Source organism: Diadema setosum, chromosome 2 (genome assembly GCF_964275005.1).
Source record: "Diadema setosum chromosome 2, eeDiaSeto1, whole genome shotgun sequence".
Classification (NCBI taxonomy): Eukaryota; Metazoa; Echinodermata; class Echinoidea; order Diadematoida; family Diadematidae; genus Diadema; species Diadema setosum.
Genome location: NC_092686.1, coordinates 1758901 through 1774679, shown reverse-complemented (window position 1 = coordinate 1774679; position 15779 = coordinate 1758901). Strand labels below are relative to the sequence as shown.

The 15779-nt window shown below is 36.9% G+C and overlaps 1 protein-coding gene across 1 annotated transcript; it reads right to left on the bottom strand.

The window, feature by feature from the left end:
* Nucleotides 1-7707: 7707 nt before the first annotated feature.
* Nucleotides 7708-9708, bottom strand: LOC140238788 (PI-PLC X domain-containing protein 3-like). Its single transcript, XM_072318688.1, has 2 exons — nt 9350-9708; nt 7708-8534 (listed from the first exon to the last, which is right to left on the bottom strand). The coding sequence occupies exons 1-2, from the start codon at nt 9495-9497 to the stop codon at nt 7708-7710; spliced, it is 975 nt and encodes a 324-aa protein (XP_072174789.1). The 5' UTR covers nt 9498-9708.
* Nucleotides 9709-15779: the final 6071 nt, after the last annotated feature.

The window sequence follows — 15779 nt, the reverse complement described above, 5'->3', positions numbered from 1 at the left end:
ACCTATAGGTCCTATTATAATTACTATAGAATTTCGTCGGCCTCATGCCAAAAGGGCTTTAACACCACATACTTTGTACACTGTTAGGGCCCTTTTGGCATGAGGCCGACGATTTGCACTTATATAAGTGACTTCTTTGTTGATCTCTAGTGAAGGGCCCGTGTAAAATCAGAATCATAATTGCTGCAGGCTCCCACTTTATAGGCCAAAATAACTATTGCTTCAATGCTTCCTCCATATAAATAGTCCCTTTAAATCTTGTAATAACCTTGTCGTTATCTGACCATTTTCCAAAGCGTTGTTGATAGTCTGACCCTAATCCATGGCCGTATAACTTGTATCAGGGCCCCATTGATGATAGATATGAAATGAAATGCATTTTTGATACATTTTATTTCAGTAGTATCTATCATCCCTTCTTATAACGTCATTTTGTAACACTGGATAGGAAAACATAATATTGGACAGAGAGAGAGAGAGAGAGAGAGAGAGAGAGAAAGAGGGACTCGAGGGGAGAGACACTCAAAGGCCAAGGTGTATGGGGGAATTGTGTGGAAGGCAGAAGGCGCGGACAACGGGGAGGGGAGCTGAGGGGGGGGGGGGGGTAGCAGACACTAGCAGGCCAATATTTCTTCTATTTTCGACGCAAATTCTCTGTAAACAGAATCCCCGACCACTCCTGGGAGGGGGTTTAGACTGTGTCTCCATAGATACAGTATAGAGGTTATATTAGTAGCTGTGAAACTGGTACATTGAATTTTTATTTCATCAGTCACAGCAGACAGGCAAAACCGACGTCAAAGTAAAAGCAATACTAGTAAATAAATAAATGAATAGATATCATATAAACCATTATTATGCTTCACGTTGATGCCGAAGTGGTTATGATAAGAATGAGTGTACGTATTAGTAATCAATTATAAATCAACGTAGCACTTGAATAAGACAGTGCAGAAATTGTGCTACTGCTAGTGGGCCTACGGGCGAGTAAATTTAGGGCGACATTGTACCGGAGTGTAATATCGGAGTGTGTCGCTCGCGTTGTTACGCTAAACGCGTCATGCACAACGTACTATGCCCCGTCTAACCTGCCGTTCAACGCTCCTTAGATACGATAAAAGCATGATGAAGAAAAAGCATATAGAATTTGTCTAAATTAATCGTAGATAAGTGATATAGTAAATGAGGAGATATATTTCATAACTAAACAGATACATGGATTGTCAAGAAAACCATGCTAACACAAGCAAATCCTGCCATAATATGAGAAAATGTTCATTCAATAATTCATAATTTTCACAAAGGGTATATTTTTAAAGACTATCAATTCACAATAGGTACAGCTGACTCGATCCAACAGTAATACATGTACTGCTATTAATTTTTACCTTTCCAAACATTCTTTGAATTTCATAAGATAACGAAAAGTCGAAAAAGTGAGTTATGGATATGAAATCAAGAGATGTTCAGACTTAAACGAATGCCGATCTGTGATCAAAATGTTCCTTTGTGTGAGCTGTAGGGTCCTATTTTACATTTTGAACCATGGTACGTGCATGTGTGAAGTAAGCAAAACGGGGGGGGGGGGGGGAATCCCCGGTAAATGCGCTGACGAGCCTCGCCACCGGCCTCGCCACCCCACCCCCCCCCCCACCCCCCAAAAAAGTAAAAAGGTCCTTGCGTTTTTCTATTGCCAAATCGGGTGACAAGAAGAAAAAAAAAGTTCTCACATTATCTGACCCCCAATTATTTCAAAAGCATGCAAAAAAAAAATAACAAAAGAAAGAAAGAAAAGAGAAGGCTGACAAGCTAAACTATACAAAAAAAGGAAGCACAGTACATACAGTGCACACTGATTCTATTTCTGTGCAAAATTATGCTACAGTTACACTTAATAATACCTAATTATGCCAAGCATAATGCTAGATGCTGAAGGGTTTAAAAAAAGAATGCCAGAAAGCATGATGTAAAAATTTGGTAACGTTGCAGTATACCACTCTGGATATATATCATATGATATTCCCCACCCCATGTCTCCCTGAACTCTCACTTTGTGCAACAACATTTTTATTTTCATTATATAATTATATCATATTGCATATCACTGTGGATACTCTGATTAGAGTATATAGGCTCATATTTTTCAATGTGCTGATGATGTTGCTTGTATCATTTGTAGGATGCTTTAAATTGTGAAAAAACTTTAATAATAAACTGATTTCACTGCAAGAAACACTTAAATTGGCAAAATGGAAACAAAGAAATGTCTTCCTATTGTGCGAATAATAGGAACCCCAACTACAAATGTGCAAATTTCTTTGTTTGCATGGGTGTCTTCATCTTTTTCAGGCAATTTCGCTAATTGAGTCTTGTCAGACTTTTTCACATTAGTGGTCGAATTTCTCAAGCAAGAACCACGATGACGAATTATATGTAGTCAGTGATTTATCACCTTGGAGATGATATTACAGCACATTTGTGTTACACTGTATTATGAATTAATATATCACAAAAATAAAAACACACAAAATATCCCACATTTACAGTATCGCTGTATTACTCATTCTCAAGACTCCAGAAAAAAAAAGAAAAAAAAAAGTCAACTTTGGTACACTTGGCATTTCATGAGCATATTCTTGGGACATTGAAACAGTTGCATTGGACAAACGCTATCAAGAAGACCGATTAAAAGAAAACCAAACTCTTGTTAAAACATAGTGATATTTCTTTTCCCATAGCTCAAAAACAATTGTTTTGTTCTTGTTTTTTTTTTAAACTGTGATAAGTCTGTATAGACAAGGTACTACAAATCAATGTTATTATAGCATTTTTTATACACATTTATTTGTTCATTATGTAACACGCGTTAAAGGACCAACACCTGTATACTAGCACCTGTGCTATCTCTGGGTTTTTAGCAACCTCGTGTACATTATTACCATCAATTATTGTATGTTCACACCAGAAGCTCTTTTTTGATAAATAGTTTTAGATTACTTAATCATTTATCCATTATATATTCAGTATGTTTTTTTAGATTGTTTGGACAGTTATGGGTGCTATGTATTGATGTTGAGGTTAACACAAAAGAGGTGTTAAATTATGTATTCAAACTTTCTTGTACATATGTTGTTGTTATAAATAAACTCAAACTCAAACAAAGTGATGTTACAGGTCCTATGTGAATATGAACAATACTCCACTTGTACACAGATTAACAGGATATGATCAACTCCTTGATTTGACCATCCCTCACAACCTCTTCCTTGGCCAATTACAAAACTTTTGCATCACACACAACATTGCTTTTGCAAAGCATGATATTTTATTAATAAGCAAACTGCACAAAACTGCAAACAGAGTACATCAATACTGCATAATCTGACCAGCTATGTCTTATACATTGGAATATGATACCATTGCTCAGTACATCATTCTACATGAATATAATTATGACAGCTTCCTATACAGTACTTGAAAGTCTGCTTAACTTTTATAAACATTTATCATTGTGTTCTCAAATTATACTAGCATCTGTCAATAATATTATCTTTATTACATATATGTTTGGTAAATTATACAAAAACAATGAATAACTTAATTTTCCTTATTTTTCCTTCTGTCCTTGCAAGGCATATTCCTGACAAATATGCACATAGTTGTCAGATATTTTCTGTAAAGATAAGAATTTTCAACATTTTGTCGATTGATATGATCTTCACACAGGAAGAGCTGGCTTCAGATACCGTGTGTCAAACTTCTTTTTTACACTGTTTCTAATCAAATGTTTTAAACTTTATTGTCAGTGGACCATGTTTGTTTTGAAATTGATACACACTGTACATTCAAAATAGTGGTCCCAGAACCTGACTAGCACAAAGTGGCTCTTAATTTTATGTGTATGCAGTAAATGTATGGAATAAATAGTTATGTGTTGTACATGTATACTATACCGAATGCACTTGAGATATTGCACATAATTTGTTCATCATCTACAGAATGACAAGATTTGAGATGAATAAAACAAGCATGGCTCATCATGTCAATGCTGATGCCATTCATCCGCAGAGTTGCTACATATCTATATGAGCAAATACATCACCAGCTTGAATAAATAATGCAAACATTGAATTATCTACTGCAACCCACTTAAAAAAGAAATACAAATGTCAGACATAATTTTATTTCTTCAATTTGGCAAACTCCTTTGATGATACTTTCTCCGTCATAATGTATCACATGCCATCTCTTTTACTTCCAATATCACCGAAATCAGTTGTACCATGGTTAAATCTATGTTTTAATGACAAAATATCACACAATTCATGCTTCTAGACTATCCTCATTGCGCTGCTGAAAAACAAATCACATAAGATATTGGATATGAAAATATACATACAAAATGAAAGAAGTGAAGAGAATATGTGTGCATTGTAAATGTGTGCATTCAAAATGTTCCAAATGATCCACAATTGTGGCTCTCTTGGTAATATTTGAATGATATATTATGCATGGAATGACGGCACATTGTACAACATAAAATGTACTTCTGGAAGCATATGGTTAAAAATGGGTAAAATTCCTGTCAAGGGAAGTACAGTGTATTTTGGAATTACTGTATATTAACTCTGTACCCAACAAGTAATAAAAGGGTGAGTATAAAACATATTCTCATGAGGAGGTATAAACCCTGAGAGAACCAGTATCAAAGTTCTTGGACCTTTTCAGTTCTCAACCACAGTAACTGATGCCGGCCATAACTGGGTGATTTCTAAAATAAGAAGAAAAGATGGTTCAATGAGTCATGCAATGAGTCGGGTGCATTGTTTTGTCAGCACATATCAAATTTTGTTAGGCAAAAAATAAAAAACAGCACTGAAGCCAAACAGGTTTATAGCCTTTCAACCTTTTATAAGAACTTATTATTTTTTAATGAAATTCAGGCTTTGATGCATCATCAAATACTTAGGCTGACATCATAAATGGAAAATCTTAGTATGTTTTGTTTGTGCTAGTATAGATCTGGTTGCTCAAACCATGGATCTACAAGGAATACAGGTAAGTATGGTAGGAAAGACCCAATGTGAGTTTGAAATCATGGAATTTTACTCCAGCTCCAGGAATTTCTGTACACAAGTGGCTGTAAAAAAAAATACCTTTTGTATGGAAATGATAATGCGCTGACTAACCTATAATTTCTGTTTGGTGCCTGAAATTGCTAATTAAATCTTTTAAATAAGTTGATTCTCTAAAAGTTTATCAAATTTGTTCCCATACGTGTGTAGTACACTGTATATTGTTCTTTTATCCTTTATGCCATTTATGCATTACATGATTAGTCTTTGTTCAAGGCTTGGGAAGACATACCATTAAATATGAAATAGAGTCTCTCTGGGACATGGAAGCCAAAAAAAGCCATAGCAACTTCATTGTCATTCAGAACAGACATCCATAACAGACTTACAAATGACATTTGTGAATCATTCTACCAGAGCAAATCACGATAATCTTCGATATAGATATGGTGCCTGGCACTGAAAATGATTATCTTTCTCATTCTGAATTTTTTATTCCACATAGTCGTAACGATATAAAACTGCATCTGAACACTGTATCACCTGTTTGCATATTTCTCTCTTTTCATTGCAGAAATGAAGGCAGACTTAAGTATATCACGAGGAAGAATGTGCATTCACCCTTGAACACACCTCATCCATACACGCCAAGGAGGGAGAACAAATATATGTATACATTCATCCATCCTTTCATGGAACATCACACCGGGCGGATGATCAATGTGACCAAGGTCACAGCAGACAAGTTAACATTATCCTTCAGACACACAGTGACAATCCTATCTTCATGCACAGTGAACCATACAGAAATCAATATCGGGTCAAGTCATAACCTCTACAATGCCAAAGTGTCATGCCAAGATGAACACATACAGTACACGCCTATCTACACTGCAATTAGTGACATTATTTTGCTCACTAACCTACAGTGCACTATGGACAGCACTACATTTCTGTTGCTATAGGCAAGAAAAAAAAAAATGAGTTTTATGTGAACCCCCAAGAACAGAGGGAAACACTTTGAGTAGCATTGTATCATTTTATATTCATCATGGTGCGTTCCAACATAGTACAGACTGAGAATTAAAGGAGCATTCCACATGATTTTCATAACTGCACATCTCATGGAGTACATAAACCAATTGAGCAGAGAAATCAATATTCTGAAAAACCCAAAACAAATTACACTGCACAGGGATGATGACATGGGAGCCTCACATATTTAAGAAATGTAGCAATGTAATGCCATTACATTACCTAACCAGTTCGTCTGTGTAGAATTTATGCATGCATCAATACATCAATTTTTATAAACATCTTACAAAGTTTTGAAACAAATGAGAAGACATTCAAAACTTATTCTGGCATTTTCCCTACAAATTTGCTATGCTGAGATTTTGGTCAAATAATTGTGAAGGTTATAAAAACCTACTTGGATATGGTTACATTTGGAATGACAGGCATCTTAAGTATGTCTTAGATGTCATGAAATTTGAATACCAAATATGAGGAACAGGCATGATCACATAACCTTTTCATGCTGCTTATGATACTTATTGTCCTCACTAAAAAGAAAAACATAAAAATTACAGTAATTGGCTGCTTTAAAAAACAAAACAAAAACAAAACAATTACACATGTTAACATAGAACACCTCTACCATTGTCATTGCAAGGTATATAAAGTACATTGTACCCATCAAGATGTTTTGGAAAGCTCATCACAAATGTTTCCCCGAATCCGCATTGGTTTCCCTAGCAGTGCTTTGACATTTTAATTAATGTCGTCACGTCATGTAAAGTTGTTGTCATGTTGTTCCATGTTGTCAAGTTTTGACAAGCAATTATGATTAATGCTACTTAAACACAGGCTGTGGGGCAAGATTATTCTATTTTTTGTGAGGAACACAAACCTCTATTGGTACTCTAGTACAACATGCTTACAGTGGCAAACAGAATCTTTTTCAAAGCAGTACTATTTCTGTTGATCAGCTGGATGTACAAAGCTTTACATAAAACTTACAAACTCTGCATCTAACCACTCATTTCAGCACAAAAACATGAACATACTAACATTGCTCAATATCAAATCAATGCATCTCAGAAATCAAGCTTTATATCCAAACTCAGATATACAGTCTATGCCTAAACATTTTTTCTCTTCTTTTCAAGATTACCTTAAAGCATTTAAGTAGTCATTTCTTTTTCACAATCTATAGGGATGGGCAGAAGATAAGTACTATCAGATTCAATGTTCATGCTATAGAATTATTTTTCCATGCATTTCTGGCATCATGCCTTGTGGTCATTACATTAGTATTAGGTATTATTGTCATATGAAGAGTTTGTTTGCAAAAACCGATAAGTCCATATTTGTCAAATGGAGATATTTGCGATTAAATGTCAAGAAATATAAAGAGAATAATAAGAAAGTTTTTGCTTCTTTTGACCATAACTTCAAAAATATACCTTTATATGTAGTGACCAATATATCATTTAAAAGGTATTATTTTGTACTTTATGACAGAGACCGTACTTCAAAATCTTCAAAAATGGACTTATCGGTTTTTGCAAACAAACTCTTCATATAGATATCTCACTTTTTTGTTTAAATGCGTCTTGTATCTGTAGCTTTAGTGATTCAGTGCAAGGACGGTTTCAACGAAATGGTCTATTTCAACAAAGTCAGCTATGACTATATTCACTCCTTCTGGGCCTATTTTTTTATCTTTAAGGAAAAACTTGGTGTTTTTGATTGCCGGACGGGCAAGGACATCCCTCAGGCTCCTGCTGATGTGTTGCAGTATGGCTGTCCCCGTTGGGGTCAACACACCCTGGCTCACGTAGAATCGGTCACGCGGTCTCCCTCTGGTGTGGTACGCATTGAGGATGTTGACCATCTGAACCGGTTCTGTGGTATTTGGCCACACGCTGAATATACTTGGAGCGGGCCAGATGCAGCCTCGGCTGGAAGCTATGCTATCGTGGTAGATCAGAAGCACCTGCCATCCATTCTCCCACAACATGCGAAGCGATACGGACGAGACCTCCATGTGGGGACAGAGTTTTGATGAAAATATTTCCTCCAAGGCCACAATGAGTTGCTCATGTTTTCCATCCATGTCGTACAGGTGGTTAAAGTCTAAGAGCACCACCTCCTTGGGGTGATCATCAAGCCACGCCTTGATGGTCCTAAGGCCTTCGCAGACTTCATTCCCATGCAGCCCATGGACAAAGAAGAATCCATTTCGATCACGGCAGAAGGAAACCCTGAAATCAAAGTAGCGAATGCCCAGCTGCAGCTGCTGCTGGAAGTCCAGGGACTGGGTAACTGACCAATTGTGGACAATCTTTCTCGCAGCATCACCAAAGACTGATACCAAGTTGCGAACGGTGTCGGGGGATCCTGAGGCCACTGGTGATTTGCAGTCAAGGAAGTAACTGAAGGAGTCATGTGATCCTGTACGGTAGATTGAAGATAAATCATTAGAAGACACTGAGCAGGGGTGGTACTTAGGCCATTCTTAACCCATTGAGGACGAGTCCCAAGTAAACTCGGGCAAGTGTCTATGGGAAATGTGTGTTGTAGCAAAGTCAGCCCATCCCCAATGGGTTAAAGGCCATGTGTGTGTGTGTGTGTGTGCGTGCCGAGGAAGTTGGGGAGGAAAATGGGGAGTGGCATATATGGAATCACAGATAACCCCGCCCTCATATTTGTGGCTCTTCCCCATATCACATACATACACACACACACACACACACACACACAGAATGAATACAAACATAATATGCTGAATTTGGAAGTTAATAACTCAACAGCATAGTTTCTGTGCGACTAACAAAAACCACACATATAACTTTTTTACACTTTCCTTTTTCTATAGCAAGACACATTACAGTGCATTTTCCATCATTAGATCACCATTCTTGGCCTTTTAATACATCATTGTCAATGAAACATTCATGATTTGATACAAGGAATATGATAAGTAAACTGCTATTAAATTCAAGAAAATAAAGGAACAACAAATGATTATCTCACAAAAATTTACATTCATCATCAAAGTCCCAGTAAACTCAGCCTTTTATCTAAACCTTCATCAAATAATGTGAAACTGCTTTGTCATTATGGAAAATATATCTACTAATCAATGATGTGTTCAATATGTTGAGATGGGAATGAGTCAGTAAACCGCATCCCTGCTAACAAGCCCTGACAACACAAAACAGCCACCACACCGCAGCACACACCAAACACGGGTCGTCTTCTTTCACCTGGGATCGCGATGTTCTTCAGGGGTTCGTTGTGCAGCTTCTCGGGCAAGTCTCGCATCCAGTTTTCGAAGACCGGCTGCTCATCTGAAGAAGACCCTTTCATCGTGGTTGCTTCCTCTCCATCATGTAAACTGGTTTGGCTGGCCATATTCTGGTGTAAACTTTACCAAAAGCCCAAATAAAGACAGACACCGGCTTAGCAGCCGCGCGAATCTGGGATAGATCGTTTCAGACTTCAGATTCCGCCCTGTGCTGTAGCGCTGAAGTTTGCCTCGCGTCGGTGAGTCAGATTTCTCCGTAACAGCAGACGACCTGGGGCTCGGTAGCTGAGCAGCTTTTTAGATCGAATCATGCCAGATGATGACAGATGTTTGGCTCGGCATGGTACCTTGGGGAAAGAACCAGTTCGCGATACCGAGGTGACACAAATTTCCCTTCTTTATGTAGACCTACTTCACCCAGAATCAGATTGCCGCTGTGTATATTGGAGTTTTTATGTACACTGTGCATTTGCCGGTAACCACGGCAAATCTCTTCTGTGCGGTTGGTCCAGCTCAGCGACCCCGACGACACCGCCCACACACCTTTCCACGCTCCTCGCTCGCTGCATGCTGCGCAGGCGAAACTTACACAGGGGCGCACTGACATGACACGCACGTTGCACCCACAAGCCCACAAGCACACACACTCGGGCCAAGGTTGTGTAGTCGGTCATTGGTAGGGGATGTAAAAATCCCTTGTTGATACTCCTCCAACGCGCTGGTAAAGGGTGTGTTTGAGACCCTTTAACTCATTGCTGCAGTCGTGAATTTTAAAAATGTTCAAGATATCACATTTGATCCATATGTGTAGGTCTGTTGTATCACAAAACATCCTACCATATAAAATGTTTGCAATAAAGCCTAAAATATAAGGAGATAGGTTCTGCAATAAACCATGACTGTAGACGGTTTGGCCTGGAAACATTTTTATCATAACTATTATTGTTCACATTTTGTGTATTTAACAATACTTAACATAGATTATGCGGATTCAAAATTTTTACAGTGGCTGTTTTTATCCCTACCTCACATTTTAGAACTATTTTAAAGCACTAATGCGGGGTTTTAGTTCCATCTGCAAATAGTAAATTATGCCTTTAAATGTGACGGGAGCGGTGTAAGGTGACATGACGCAATTAAAGTGTACATGTCTTATCATGCATACAAATTTCAGCACTTTCATCATGAAGATAGTCTGATCCGAAGGTATGGACACGTCAGGAGGTTATCAACTTGTTAATTTAAAAACGCACTGATAGTGATTTATGCTGTTCTAATACAGTATGATAACTCCTAATCAAACGACTAGAGTAGGCCTATAATCAATGAATTTGTTCATGACCCCTGACCTAACTTTGAGTTAAATTAATGATTTCTGTATGCTTGATATTTATGGTTAAATAGATAGATAAATGGCTGGACAAATATACGTTTTAGATATAGAGATAAACCATCATAGTTCATTCATTCATTCATTCATTCATTCATTCTTGCACTATGGTTACACTGTGTATAGACTCTTTTTTTTTTCAAAGCCCGAATTTGAAGTAAATTTTTCTTTCCTATACAGGAGGTGTAACTAAACTATATTATTGTGGATTAAGCAAATGCAGAAGGATTCGGGTAAATATTTGAGGAAAGTCGGATAATTATGCCCAAAGTGAGCATTGCAGTTTTGGCTCCGAGCTTTTTGCCTTGAACTCTACAATACTTTGTAATACGCTCAACGATTTTGAGAAAATGTTAGCAGTAGATATATATAGTTGAGAAAGGTCTATCTCTTTCGTATCACCGATGATATTCTCTTGGTCCTATAAAAGATGAAGCTACGAAACTATTAAAAATTGCTATGAAAATGATTCGATCAATCAACTTTTGCACTGATTGATGATTATCAGCGATTCACAACAATAAACAAAGAGTGAAAATAAGAACGTGGCGGAGCATTTTTTAAATTGAGGAGAGTTAGTTCTTAGTGGTGCGCAATCTCAACGAAAGAAGAATAGGGGAGGGGAGCACAGAACTCTACAGTGTAGAGTTCTGTGGAGGGGAGTCCCGCGTCCCGCTCAACTGTGCCCAAAAGCGACAGGTCAATGTCTCCCTCTAACGGTTATTACTCGAAGCGATTGACTGGGCTGTGTTCTGCTCGTCCATAGACTAATCTATACAATGTGTATGATAGTATGATCAGGGAGGTGCTCTGGTATGATTAAAATTCAGTGTTCTGCTAATGCTGCAATTTTTCGAGAGGGTGGCATTATTTGAATTTACGTATCGACGTATCGACTGGTGATTACCATTATCTAGATTTTATCAACCCCACAGACTGAACATGACCGAATCAAACCGCTTGAAAGTTTTTGCATTGCCAGAGACAATGCACAGGGTTATACTCTTGGGGATGATGATGGTGGTGGTGGTGGTGGTGGTGGTGATGGTGATGATGATGACGAGGAGGAGGAGGGTGATGATGATGATGATGATGATGATGATAACAATAATGATGGCGGTGATGATGACGACGGCAATTCATAGTCATAGTTTAAGATGGTGACGGTGTCGCGGGCGGGAATATATCAACGTGTATTCGACAAAGCATATAAGTACTCATATAATTTATTTACTTATCAATTTAGTACTTTGAATATGATCAGAAGGTATTCCACTGTAGATGGGAGATGATAAAGATATTGGGATTTGTCATAAAATTGGCAGCTACTGTAAACAGGGGAGACTTGTGAGCAATAAAATATACCAGGTTCGAATTCTTCTTTAACTGTTATTCTCCGTTTACCAACGAATCATGGAACCATTATGGGTGAACAATGCATACATTTTATACCGGAAGTGAATACAGGATAAACTGCCCTTTAATTCTTGAAACGTAAACGAACATTATTGCTCAGTTAGTGACTTTGATTTCATCCCTGTTTGTTTTTCTCTCATAAATCGGGTAAATACAGTAGCTTTGCTATAAGAGCGACAGATACGCATATAGGCCTAGTGGTAACGAATGATTGTGTGTCAATGGAAAATTGAATGTACCATATATACATGGGTGCTGTTCGTTATTCCGAAGGTTCGCTATTCCGAAGGGTCGTTAATCCGAAACACACAAATTCCCTATACCTAGAGATTCGTTAATCCGAAAATGAAAAAGAGTTCGTTGATCTGAACATTTTTGGCGTTATTCCGAAGGTTCGTTATTCCGAAGATTCGTTAATCCGAAAATGAAATTCGGAACAATGAACGTTCGGAACAACGAATCTTCGGACTAAAGAGCCTTCGGAATAACGAACCTTCGGAATAACGAGCTGTAACCATATACATTGAACAAGGTGGAAGGTATGTAGTAGTCCTGTGATAGTTTACATTCTTTCCCCATTTTCACCCAAAACCACCTGCGGAAGGCATTCGGTTTTAGAAAATATATTTATCATTCAAAGTTCAAACGGGTTCAGCTCAGCAGATGAAGACTTCGTACTTCTGAAAGTTTTTGTGTTGTCTTTGAGTGAGTTCCAGGTACTCTTGAGCAAAAGAATGGTATCAAATGCGACCTTACTATGAGACCATACTGTCTCATGTTCATTAGTGAGTCATTGTGCCCATGCGCAGGCAATGATTCAGTTCAGATACCCCCAATGTTTTAAAAGCGGATGTTTTTTGAAGTTTTTACCTATCATCGTCTAATTCCATGAAGAAAAATGTGTATTCCAAAGTGGATGTGTCACGTTCCCATGAGGAGCTTTGCTGCCACATTTTAGCACCTGGGTTTGGTGGTCAGGGCTCTGTATTCATAAACAAACAATGCTTGGTTCGAGTCCCGCAAAATGCAGGGCCCGCATCACATCGTTGGACTAATACTATGTTTAACTCACTTTGTTCCTGTCGAGTTTCGTGTTTATATTGGACAGAAGGCATGCAATGCACAGCAAGAACCATGGCAAGACGCTAATGTCAGAACAACACTCTTCGCTGAACAGATGACTCCCTGTACATATCTAATGAATACTATAGTATCAGTAACACAGTATTTCTTTCTCGGTACGAGGTAAATCTTGTTTTGGATACTCATTGTGTAATTAGTTATGGTCTATGACCTGGTGCTGCCATTACACTGTACCTCATAAAAAGGCGACGTATTTTCGTAGTTCTGACTCTGACGTGGTGACCTTAGGTCTCGGCTGTTCTTATTGAAAAGGAACAGCCATTTCCCATCGTTCTAAAATAGCTAATCCCGAGGAGGAATTAATTAATTTCTATAGTTGGGAGGCGATGCCGTAGTCATGGTAGTTGCTTCTTCTAATTTGTATTCGTTATTGTAACCTGTAATATTATTCCCAAAAAATAAAAAATAAATAAATAATAATAATGTGAAATATTAACATTTTATAACTTTATCATTTCTTGTCCGATTTCCATTAATCTTTGACTGTCTTCATTATATTTGCTCACATTATTTCCTCTCGTGAGGTATACGTTTAAACCGAAATGCAATTTAGGTGGATAATTTATAATGGATAATTTATAATGGATGGATTAGAATCTGGATGAATTTTCTTCAAGAGTATTATGATTATAACCGATTTGTTTCGTGGCTGCATTTTTTTTCTACATGCACAGCTTATTATGACTCACATATATAGTCACAAGTCCTGATATCTTGTGTGTTCTGCAGGATGGTTTATCAACAATATTTCATTCTTCGTCATCTTCATTGCATCCTCAAAATTTCGTTCTCTACAAGGAAAAAAGGAATAAAGTAGTTATTGGTATACAATTTTTGGATTTGGTTTTCCCATCAGTTATAGTTTGCACAAAATAGCACAAAATATTGATGTCTTCCTTTGCTTAATCAGTGAATGATGACGAAATTGATTGACCAGACACTAGTTGTTCGTGTGCTTTCCGGTTTCGCAACATTTCATTCATTTATATATATATATATATATATATATATATATATATATATATATCGGAAATGGTTCAAGGTACACTCATGGAACTTAGTGAATATGTATGTATTGATTGGCAGAGATTGTTTTGGAAATTTAGGGTTAAAGGTCAAACATCAAGTGAAAATTCCAATTTTATTTTTTCCTCCTATCTCGGAAATGGTTCAAGGTACAATGTAACCTTTATGGAACTTAGTGAATATTCATGTACTGATTGGCAGTGAATGTTTAGAAAATTTTAGGGTCAGAGGTCCACGTCAATTCAAACTTTCATTATTTTCTTATGTATGCAGTGCCTGAGGGTTTTCTTTTTTTTAATTGTTCTTATTTTGTATGAGCGTGCGTGTTGATTTGATTTTGTAATTTTACATTTGTATATTTATGTAATACTGTGTATGTATATTTTTCACTTTTGTAAAATCATTTGTAATTCAGCCTCTGGCTGCGATCAATGAGTTGTTGAATAAAGATACCATTAATGATAATTATAATAATAAATTATTTAATGCACTTTCTGTCCCGGTTTTGCAAAAAAGTTGCTCTTTATAGTTGCCCCGAACTCACAAGACGGTTTATAAAGTATTGTTGTCTGTCATCTCACACATAACATGCAGTAACCCGCGAACCTTTGACTGAATTGTATCAATTTCTCTTTCTTACTTTTTTCTCTACTTCTATCTATCAATTTATCTTCATATCTTTCTATCTATCAGGATAATCTATTAATCTATCTATCTACCTATCTATCTTCCCGTAATTTGTCTCTCTTTTAAACCACTGCAAATATTACCATTTATTTTGCTTTCGGTTCAGATACCGGCTTTTCTTATTCTATATATCTAATTATACCGATCTCCAATCATACTGAGTATACATAATATATATATATATATATATATATATATATATATATATATATGAAAAGAAGGCCGATAGGATGACTTAAAACACACCATAGTCTTTGTTATTGCGTATGATATAGGCAATCAATTTTATTATACAATATAAAAGGATTTTATATTACATTATAGAAAAGAAACATCTTAACACGAAAAATATCAGTGGCATAACTTAAAATTTTTGAAGGCACATTTCGTCAATACATTGAGAAATGAATCGAAGTTACATTTTGTACGATTGGAGTACATGTCTTCTGGCCTCACACTTGTAATAATCAAACCTGGTAGTGAGACTTAGGCCAAGCATAAAATAAAAATGTACAAAAACAATAGCAGTGCAATGCTTTAAACCTATCAGTTTATATAATAGGTGTCATTTTGAATCCACGTAAATGGGAGAAACTAAAAACAAAACAACACAGAGGTTCTGCCTTAGCTACTGTTCGACTGGAAGACTATTTGTACTGAAAGCGCATCTTCCCGTGCATCAAATCTGCAGTGCTTTTGCGTAGACAAATTCTGGAAAAATGTTATC

Excerpts from the sequence above, each read along its gene's own strand:
- LOC140238788 (XM_072318688.1), bottom strand. The coding sequence starts at position 9,497 with ATGGCCAGCCAAACCAGTTTACATGATGGAGAGGAAGCAACCACGATG. Across the intron at positions 8,535-9,349 it reads GAAGAACATCGCGATCCCAG|GATCACATGACTCCTTCAGT; the intron begins GTGAAAGAAGAC and ends TCTACCGTACAG.